Source organism: Patiria miniata, unplaced genomic scaffold (assembly GCF_015706575.1).
Source record: "Patiria miniata isolate m_02_andy unplaced genomic scaffold, ASM1570657v1 HiC_scaffold_3, whole genome shotgun sequence".
Taxonomy (NCBI): Eukaryota; Metazoa; Echinodermata; class Asteroidea; order Valvatida; family Asterinidae; genus Patiria; species Patiria miniata.
Genome location: NW_024037069.1, coordinates 6,220,516 through 6,231,891, shown reverse-complemented (window position 1 = coordinate 6,231,891; position 11,376 = coordinate 6,220,516). Strand labels below are relative to the sequence as shown.

General features: G+C 40.0%; 1 protein-coding gene across 1 annotated transcript in view; it reads right to left on the bottom strand.

Annotated features, from left to right (window-relative positions):
* Positions 1–4,606: 4,606 nt before the first annotated feature.
* Positions 4,607–11,376, bottom strand: part of LOC119738676 (FYVE, RhoGEF and PH domain-containing protein 1-like) — a 47,226-nt gene continuing 40,456 nt past the window's right edge. Inside the window, 8 exon segments of the mRNA XM_038213588.1 lie at positions 4,607–6,287; positions 7,084–7,241; positions 8,118–8,243; positions 8,525–8,566; positions 8,568–8,666; positions 8,809–8,934; positions 9,590–9,670; positions 10,866–10,964. Of these exon segments, the coding sequence (XP_038069516.1) occupies positions 6,230–6,287; positions 7,084–7,241; positions 8,118–8,243; positions 8,525–8,566; positions 8,568–8,666; positions 8,809–8,934; positions 9,590–9,670; positions 10,866–10,964 (789 nt within the window). The 3' untranslated portion in view covers positions 4,607–6,229.

Here is an 11,376-nt window from a genome sequence, read left to right as displayed (position 1 = left end):
TCAAATTCTTAAGCTCTGGCAGGAGCTTCTACATGTTACTTGGTGGTCGGTCTGTCGGCCTGTCTGTCTGCCTGTCCCCGAAAATTGACCAAAAGTATGGTGTTCCATATGTGCCATCAATGTCGCATTTTTCGGCATCACGTTTTTTATCTCTGGCAGTGATCATTTTGATCAATTTCATACAAGACTGTCGTGCAAAACTTCTTGCAGCACGGCCAGAGCTTATTGTGCATTAGCACTTTTTTAAAAACTGATTACAAGCACGACAAGTATTTTGTAGGTAACTAAAAACTACTTTACGCCCAGAGATACTCAAGCTATTGCGAACATATTTGATTGTCAGTGAAATGAATTCAGTAAACTTTTTGGACATTTTGGTCATGTTTAATTTGTACCCGTCGTGGCTACCTGATTTGTTAGAGTCGTCAGCAACGTTTGATCTAGGAACCATACTAGGCTTAATGGCTAAGCCTGCTGGGGAGGGGGGGGGGGGGTGGCACAGAAAATGGATTATTGGCCAGTCAACATGGCTGTCACACTGATTGTGTGACAGTGCAAATGGCCGGATGAGTTCCTAGGCATTAATTAACAGACAGAGAGATAATGCTAGTTTTTGACAATAAAAACTTTTACAAATTCCGAATTCCTATTCATAACTGCATATATTTCTGGCAGAGAGATTGTATATTTCCAAAGCTTTTCTTACAAAAAAAAGGAGTAAAGCTGTTTGCTTGCTTTGTATTTTACATATATCTTTCTCTTTTTTTATACTCAACTTTTGTTACATTTGCATTTTGATGCTATGACCTCACTTAGAGGTCACCAACTTGTTGCCATAGCAACTAGCTCCCGCTTTTAGAGGCGAGTTGATGTATGGTGTAACATTCGCATTTTGGATTCTATTTTTCCTGCTCTTTTAAAGCAAGACATTGATGTGACTCGGTAACAGATGGAGAGGTTGGGGAGACCGTGCACTGGGAGAGACATTAGAACGCATTGCTGACAGTGCCTGATGCATCTGAAGATGTTATGGGTTTTGTTCGTATTCAGGATAACATTAGAAGCACTTAGTCTGCGCCATATACCTGTGAACCAGTGTACGTGAATTACGTACATCCGAGGACAGACAAACAAAGGGAGAACAACAGATTCTTTGTTGTCCTTGAGGGTTCATCTTGTGTTGCAAACGGTCTTTTGTGTGCTTAGTCTATGGGAGAGTGCTATATTATAAGGACAGAGGAAAGACAATGCCTTGTCCTCGAGAGTTATGTAAAACACGACTGTGCGCACACGCGATGTGTCCTCCCAGTAGGGATCTTTAAAGTGGTCACAAAACACCATCAGCTGTTCATGCACAGAGTCTATATACCTTGTTCACGATGAAGCCATTTTTGATCGAGTTCCCTGAATTTTATTTACACATACGTGATTTTTTCGCACGATAATGTCGCACGTATATATCGCATGTATATATACACGCATTAATCAATGAGCGCGTTTACATTTACGTGACAAAGTCGTACGACTTATCACGCCAATAATTTTTAAAAATCTCGCATCATATCGTGTATTGGTTCGTTTACAAGCACGCGTGTGCGACATTGCTGCCCGACATAGTCGTAATTTGGCCTTGTAAACTGTTGAATGGGATGGTGCCAGACTAACTATGCGTTCCAAGCCTCACTTTTAATTTCTTTTATAATTTGGCTTCAAACATTAGCGTATCATTAATCATCAATTTTGAATTATCCATCAGAGCAGACTGGTATTAATTTGTAATTATCTTATTTCATTACTTTCATTTCTGTTCTTAAGTTCCAAAAATAAAGATATTATCTCGCTTTCAATTTAATGTGGCCGACACGTGAATAAGGCCTATTGAACCAATAGAACACCAAGCCACTTGCATGGTGTGTTTATTTGACGCTGTCATTCTACACATAGAAAATAGGCAAGGCACTTTCATCAAGTTCCTTTATGTACGAAGTCAGCCAAACAATGGCCGTTTTATTTCCACACATATACCACTTGTACAGCTGAATATTACAAAATTTGTACAAAGAAATGTAAGACTGTGTACAGGTTTTCGATAACATTTTTAAAACATTTGGACAAAAAATAGTTTTTTCTGCTTAAAATGTAAAATATGCCAAAAACAAAGAAACTCCATGTATTATAATCGGCCCTGTAATAAACCAGCTATGCATGATTTTTCTGAGGACAAAATAAACAAACAGCTTTTGTCAATTCATGTTTTACATGTACAAAGCTACGAATGTACACCAGGCATATTTGTGAGGCCCTCTGGCAAAATGAGATGAAACTGGGCACAGGCCATGTAGTGGGAAAAAAAGGGGAAAAAACCTGAATGCGGTTGATTTATTTTTTCGATTTTCCAATCTGTTGATATTAACAACCTTTGATATGTCTACCACACATATATTAAAGAATAGTATAAAAATTGTGGAGTGAAAGCGTGTTTAAGGAAAACCAATTGGCTTCTTTCATTTGCACGACTACAAAACTTTTAAGGCCCTTTTCTCAGCATTTTACTTTTTGACATTTTACTTTTTTGACAAGTGCAACTTTAAATAGCCATAATTTGTCGACGAAATGTCCGATTGAAGTGGAACAAACAGTATTACAAGGAGAATTTTACACTTTCCTATACCCGCAAACCCTCATTTCGACCTCAATTTTTGTCTCGTTTTGCCAAAACGCCTCGCATTTATTTGATACAATTTTTGGGGGGGGGGGGCAATATTTTTTTCCCCTGTTGTCAATCTTTGAGTGCATTTGAGTAGCTACACATGACTTTCAAATTTGTTTCTTCACAATATGCTACCATGGTTTTTTTCCATGACTTATTTTCTTTTTAGGTCTGTAAATGGAAAACTACTCTGCTAATACATCTTGTGATTAAAATGACTAAATAAATTTGAATAAAGTTCTTTTTTGTAAGAAATGGTAGTTGATTTTTTTTTCTCAAAATCACTGTACCACGGCATACTGACTGAGCAGTGACCTGCTTACACATTAATCATTTCCTGTTGTTTCTTGCATAAACATTTAATTAAAAATTAAATATAAAATTGTTTCTCAAATCGATTTGATCAAAAAAATTAGATATAAAAATTAATAAAAGTAGATGCACCAGTCATTTCAATTTTACAAAAAAAAAAAATACTAAATAAATACAAGGTACGAAAGTGATGATTTTTATCTTTAGAAATCATTCTCATGGCAAATATGGGGACATTTGTTTTGTCCATTGAGAAAACTCATGGAGTTATTTAGAATCCAGTTAGAGACTCATATTCCATTTAAAACATTCATTTCAACTTCAGGGTTAGCTTTTCACAAAGTTTTTCCAACCCCCCAACCCCCCCCCCCAAAAAAAATACCACAACAAATATTTGAAATATCATATACAAAACCCTGCTGATTGTCTCTCTAGTATTCAGATGTTCCCATTTTTAAGAAACAAAACAGCAAATATGTGAAGAAAAATAAAGGAAAGAATGTAGAATCCGCAAAACCACTTTGGTAGTTGTTTACAAAGTCTATAGAGAGTCCTAAACATTTTCTTAATAATTTTAAGAAATAATTTTCATTTAAAATTTCTTTTTCCTTAAAATTGTTGTTAATAACCATCATTGAGGTTAAATATGTTTTAAAAAAAGTGGCATCTGGATACTGCATTCTTTTGAAACTATATTCTTGATAAAGGCTTGTTCTATGTTTATATTTTTTTATTCCATATGCTCCTCTGATGGGTGAAACAGACTGAAGTTATTTCACATGTTACAACTGTACATGTTACACTTAAAAAAAGTATTGGTTTAAACCCTGTAGAAATAATATTCAAAGTCCCTTGAAAATATTAAGTGACAGAAAATATTGCTTCTTCTAGATGATGTGAAATAAGTTACAGGGAGCTAAAAAATAAACCTAATAATTTACTAATAGTTTCTGATGGGCTTTATGTGAGTTGCATAAATTGAATTCTTAAAGGCAAGAAGATATTAATTAGTAATTGATAGTCACAAACATGAGGAAATTCAAGGCTTTAAAGGGATTATACAACATTTGCAAACATAAAAAAAAACTACCAAATTATCACGAAATACCTTACTGGACTGTTTAGTGAATGACAGTGAAGCATCCTGTAAAATCCTGGTACCTGGTGTGCTGACATTTTCAAGAAAAGTGGTATTTTCGTATCAATTTCCAATGCTGGTCGGCCGACCAGCATTTGAAAACAATGGTGTGTTTTTCAAATACTGCTCCCAATTTATCAAATTTAGTTAGTCCGCATTTTCTTTGCAATTGATCACACACCTGTGAACGGGTACAATCCAGCTACACTGGTTCCCTGACCTTACAATTCCCCGACGTCTATAAATTACTCCGTTTCATCTTAAGTGGAGCCAGGGAACCAGACTACAAGAACATGATTGTTTTTATTTGTTCTTTGGTTTTTCCAGCATCTGCGAACCAAGTCAGTGTAACAATATTTGCTATAAAATGCTAATCCCCCAAATCCATCCATTTCTGAAAATTACAGCAAAAGCAAATGTTGTATATTCCCTTTAAAATACTTTAATTTTTTTTAAACTGTGAAAGTGTAATTGTTATGATCGGTACCCCAAAAAAAACCAAAACAGTTTAACGTGGCATAGCTTGACTTGGGCAAATCATACTTAAAAACCAAATCACAAAACAAATCTACAATGTTTTTCTTCTGCAAATTATTATCTCATTTTTTCCCTGATCTATAGTTTGTTATTTACAACTAAACAAAAAATCAGTTTTATATTATAAAACCTCGTCAAGCCCTGGAGGATGTGTTTGGATTGTAAAACTCATTATCCAAGATTTTGTCTCAATTTAAGAAACCTTTGTGGTGTCTTCATGATAAAGACAGGGTCCCATCTCGGATGTCAAACACGGATAATTGTGGTTACAACTCTGCAAATTCCTCCGCAAAAAACTTGTCACATAGAACAAAGCTTTATTCTTAAAACTTCATATTGTGTACATGTATACATGTATATTCGCAAATAAGAAAGAAAACCCTTTTGACATTACAACAAAATGACGATCTCTGTACAAATTTTTACTCTAAAAAAGGGTACATATGTTAAAAATAGTTTATAAATAATTTCTTTCTATCTGCATATTCTCAAAAGTCTGCATAGTTCTGTAAAATGAAAACATCGATAATTTTTTTTATATATGGATACACAAATATATAGATACAAAAATGTATGTACATAAGATATTTCCATCAATATACACAGACATACTGGACTCGCATTGCTAATGAAATCATTCAAAAAAACATATTTACATCAGAAGGTGTTGATAAAACAACGTGACCTCCATAAAAGTATCTCATGAAACAATGGGGTTACGGTAAAAAAAAAAAAAGTGTGATTTCACACTATTATCTCAATTTTTGTCAAGAGTGGTCAAGTGTTCTTACAATTTTTTAAAGCTTTTTGCATTACTTAGTCTCGGCTCTTTCAATGTTTTTAGTTTATGCTTTTGATAACTTGGTATTTAAGAAAAGAAAGTGTATGAGGCAATCTGATGACTGGGCGTGCCACAGTGAAATAGCTCCTAGAAGATGTTTGGTACGCCCAAAACTGACGGTCTATCTGAACATAGGCAACAATGGGTACGGGCGTGTCAAGGGCGTGTCAAGGGCGTGGCTCCGGTGATATCTCCATCAGGGTGCAGTCTCTTCAGGGCGGAGTCGAGCTTATGCAGGAGGCTCCTTTTGCAGATGTGGTCTCTAAAACGGACCGATAAGGCAATGCCCCTTAGCCTTAGGGCGTGTCCATTCAAGGCGGGCTCCCTTTGGGCGGGTCTTACTAAAGGGCGCCCCCCCCTCCCTTTGTGACAGCTCATTCCAGTTGGACCTTCGAACAGGTTTACAATAGTGTGGTGCTTAAGATGTCATTCAAGGCGTGGTCTCTTTGGGTGTGGTCTCTTTGGGCAGGTCTAACCGAGGGCAGCCCCCTTTTGTGACAGCTCAATCCAGGTGGACCCGGTTTAAACAGGCTTACGGAGGCGTGGTCACTTTGGGCATCAGTGCGAGGACCCCTTTAGGATGGGTTGAACTGGGCGTGGCCCTCCTTTGGGCGTGGCCCTCCTTTGGGCGTGGCCCTCCTTTGAGTGTGGCCTCGTGGGGTGGGTTCATTGGCATGATGCAGGCAGATTGTTAGAACGTCATTGTTTTGGATATTTCCTGAACGCCCTGAGTCAGAACGGCCATCCATCTGTGGGGAAAACCAGAGGGGATTAAACTTGCAGACTGGTGGTGCATGGTTCGACTCCTGGCCGAGCTGTGTGTGATTCCTACCAGTGACACTTGTAAGCAACTAACCTACCAGAAACATCATTGTCATATTGCTGAACTCAATATCCCTGATCCAAACCCTCTTAAGATCATTGAGAACTTACAACAGGTTTGAAAAATAAAAACAATCTGTAGCTCTAAAGCCCGGTTCACACTCAGCGCCAAAGCGAACGCAAATTTGTGACGTCATGGCAAGTATTCGCGCTGCGAATTCGTAAAAGTTGAGCACATTTCAACACGGGCGAATTTCGCAGCAAACGTTTCATACCGTCAAATTCGCTTCGCATTCGCGTGGAGTATGAACCGGGCCTTATTCTTCAATTGCACAAACTTTCTAATCATTTTTACAAGTTCAACATGATTCACAACAGGATAAGAAATCAGATTGTTGAATCCTTAATATTTACGAGCTCAGCAAGGAGTAAATTCTGCCCAAGATGTTAGCATTTATCATGGAACAACCAAGAATATTTATTCTCTCCTTACATATAAGAAAAGTATGGAATCCTTCACAAAGCAAGAAAATTTGCCTCCCCTAACTTAAAAAAAAATGCTCCTCCTTACAGTGATCCCAAGTATACACTAATGTCCAGCCCCCGCCAACTTCTTGACATATTTCTCGTATCGCATCCCTGTTCGATGTCGTTCAAACAACATCCCCCCCCCCAACAAAACATTCCATTCAAAAGTTTGCAAAACTGGACACACACACACACCTTCTTTTGAGTTCTTTGGATTCAGCTGACAATGTGTATTTCTCCGTTCTTGCTTCACTGCAACTGAGTCTGAATACATGGGCCCTATCGGAATCGGTGTCTGAAAGGCTTTTGATGGAGTACCGCTTGATAGGAACGGTAATCACAGCCCGTACGTCCTGCCAGACAGAAAAGAAGAAAAAAACATGGGAAATTAATACTCGAAAGCGGGGTTCAATTCGACAACAAGGCATCCATAACTTATATCCCACATATGGCTGTGCAACGGAACCAGGTACCGGAGAACCTTACCGTTGATGTCAGGAACTGGTTCCAGATCAAGGGATTGGGTAATCGTAACCAACTTTACAATTTACCTAGTAACTTCTCCGACAATGAAAAGGCAAGGTATTGAGCATCGTTTGTGGGGAATTTTGAAAATAAGATGAGTTTTTTTTGCGTCAGGGTGATGTAAATCAAATTAGGTTTTTGCCCTTCACCGACGTATAAAGGGCAAAAACCTAATTTGATTTACATCAACCTGACGCAAACATTTTATCTTATAAATACTTAATGCGGTACCCGCTGCTATGTACATCAGATTCGAACCAGCCAACCGATCCCGTTAGCTCGGTGGTCGAGTGGTAAGACATCTGCACTAGAAAGCAGGAGGTCGTGGGTTCGAGTCCCACCCGAGTGATTTTTTTCCAACTTTCACTCGGGAGGTAACACACTGAGTACACAGTGTTTATACGTCGGTGAAGGGCAAAACCTAATTTGAATTTTGAAAATGAAAACCAGGCAACGTGGGAAAACATATTTCACGTTTCTGGCGCTCAGGAAAGTTGCAGTTTACACTGTAAGGCTATGCTTACTGTACACACTTGTATCTTGCTGTATTGTCGCACCACTAGATGACAAAAAGTCCTTGCCTGAACCAAGCAATCTGCTTACTCGTGATCGACCATAGCACTACCTACAGTTCATGCCAAGAGCTCAATGCTCTTTGTTTTTCTTTTATGCTGCCTGTAACATGCAACTGACACGACACTAACCTTGGGCGCTTTAAGTACAAACAAGTTCTCCTCCGTGACCACCACCCAAAACTTAGTCCACGCCCCTCTCTGGTGGAGATACAGGAAACTCCCAAATGAGTTGTCTTCATCTATATCGATCAACGACTGCCACACAGATGGGGATGAAACAAATATGTATATTATTCCTTTTCTCCATATCAAGGTGTCATACAAAGAAGGTGATTTGCAAAGCTAAACCGGTTGATTTTTCCTGCAATCCTGGAAACACCCTCTTCGAATTCAAAGAATTTGACTGTGTTGGGAATTGAACCTGCACGGATCGGACAGTTATGCAAGTTAGGAAAAACACAGTCTGGCATCAGAGTGTTTTTGGTGTTAATGCAAGGATGAACATTAAAAAACAAAACATGTATTGTGATACTTACCTGTCTTATAGTACTACTGATTCTCTCCGATTCGTCGTTTTTTTCCATTTATGGCGTCGGAGCATTTGACGCATACTTTGCAGACTCTGTTGCCATCAAACTCTAGTTCGGCTTCAAAGCTGCAACACTTGTGACACGCAACCTGGGTAGCAGACCGCGAGAATGAAGAGTTAGAAATCAACAATTCAGTGCTCTTTTCATTCAAAAAAAAAAAAAATCTCATAAAAAGTTGTCTAGGATTGACTCTGATAAAGGATATGTTCATGCATGGAGCAAACACTCACCGCACCGCACGCTCTGCAGTGGTGTCTCCGTTTGGTCAGCTTGAAGTCCGTTCCACACCTCATGCACATGGATGTCTCGTCATCTTTAATCCATTGGGGCTCCGTTTTCCCTGGTATAAACTGGTCCTGGGGGGGGGGGGGATACATCCACAAACTGTAAGGTCACTGCTTGACTTTTGTTCCTCCAGTTGAGTGAACTTGAATACTTTTTGTTGTGATAGTTCCTTCTAAATGAAGTGTGAGCTTTTGTTTCACGGGGACACGCATGAGCAGAACACTTGTGCATTCATCATTTCTATTTATTAAAATAATATAAAACACCTCAATGAACACAAATTGTCTACGTCAAAAAGTCTTCTTGTTTTGTATTGTTCGCTGTATAGACTTCTCCAAGTTTGCCATGGAGTGTCAGGGCCTAGCGGTTAAACGCATCACACCGAACTCATGCTCTGGTGTTTCAGAGGCAGCAGAATGTGGGTTCGAGCCCGGGTCTGGACACTTGTGCCCTTAAGCAAGGCACTTAACCATTATTGCTTCGTCCTTCAGGTGGGACGTAAAGCCCTAGGTCCCGTGTGTTGTGTAATGCATGCAGGTAAAAGAACCCAGTAACACTTATCACTAAGAGAAGGGGTTTGCCCCTGTGTTTCTTGCCTCCAGTTAAAACTCCCTGTGGAGTCTTCAGCAGAACAACCAACCAAGTACCAAGCACCAATGGTCTGATCGGTTATAACTGGGACAACAACACACCAAAAATAGGTTGACAGTAGTATCAATAATGTACCTTCAAATTCCGTGCGGCGGCGTTGTTTGTCCTGAAAGTATCCATCTTCCGAACCATCTCCTGAATGGCTGATAACAGCACCTACAAGGCACAAGACATTTCCACAGAAAAATATAGTAGGAATAGGGTAAAATATCTCACATATCCTCTATGAGTGGCTCAAGGCGCTACATCCATATTCCCTCTGCTCACTGAGCCCATAATATGTTCCAAAGACAATCTCAGCTCCAGTGGTGAATGCGGGGGGAGGGGGAGGGGTTGGCCAAGGGGGTTCAGCCACTGACTAATGTTATGATACTATTAAAATGGGATCAAAAAACAATACAATGAATGCCGAAGTTCCTAAATTTATTCTCAAAGTGGCTTACAATGCAGGAGAAAGCATCGTAGATTTCAAAACTTTCTGTTGGTGTTGCCCCCCCCCCCCAGCCGGGCACGCCTTCACTCAATGCCTACTTCATATAACACACACACAGTCATGAATTTCTATATACCCGAGGACAATGCTTTGTGTTTCCCTTTGTCCCTGTAATATAACACTCTCCCATAGACTAAGCACATAACCGTACGATCGAGAAAAGACCCAATGCTCGAGGACTGAAAAGATCTTTTGTTCACTCTTTGTGTGTCTCTCCTCTATTGTAAAGCCATACATGTACACAACCCCCCTCCCATTTCTTGAAAACTAGATCCACCCCGAGTATACGGCCTAGTGCTGCCATTTCAGCCAAAACATCTCTGCCCTCACAGGTACCCAACGGAGAAGCAATAAGTGAAAAAGGTCCTGCCCAAGGACACAGAATGGGACTGGTTTCGTTCAATCAATACACTTTCATTTGCCTCTCTCGAACCAGGAGTATAAATGGGAACCGGCATTAGCTGGGAAGAAGCCTGCAATGGACTGGCATCCCATTCAGGGTGAAAAGAAATATTCTCAGTCGTTTTATGCCACTGAAACCGGAGATAAACGCCGGCCTGATGGGCCACATTGGCTCAGGACAGACTTTTTTTACACTAAGATTTTGCATGCAAAACATTGGATTGGTTTTTCCCGAAAAGGAACATCTTGATGTGTATCCGGTTCGTTAGTGTGACGTCACCTCCAGCACTTTCTGCACCGTTTGGAACCGGAAGTTAACGCAGTTCGAGCGTTTGCAGCCAATGGGCGCTAGTAATCAGTGGTGCGTGCGCGTGTATGACGTTTTTACTAACGAGCCGGATATGCACAGTGAAATACCAAACTTGCTCTAATACTAAAAATGAAAACTCAGCTTACTCTCATCCATTCCTCCCTGTCTTCTTCCGAGTTGGTCTTGAACTGAATGCTCTTGGTCTTGCTCACGACAATGAACCCGCAGCTGTCACTGTCCAGTACCTGCACAGGATTAACCAGGCGATTAACCGGCATTATTAACCGGGTTGGGGATAATGTAACCTGAGTTAACGGCACTGTTAACCAGTTCGCGTCGGAGGACATGATAACATGCACTGGCTGTTTTTATACACAGGCACGGCTGGCGGGTTAAGATGTCAAGATTGCCTCTACTTGCCTCCGGGTGCTGGCTAAACACGCTAATCCCTCATGCCTTTTGTACACACACAAAAACCGTGAAGTCTGTGGAGGCAGACCGTGTGTTGATCTTGAATTGGCCGTTGTGCACAGCCTATTGTTTTACAATTTACGCTCAAGTCTGCCAGTGCACACCCCGGAGTATTGAAACATGAGGTTTTGGCAAGAAATATCGTTCAAATACTGTTGAAATGACTCTTGGGAATCAGTATTTGTG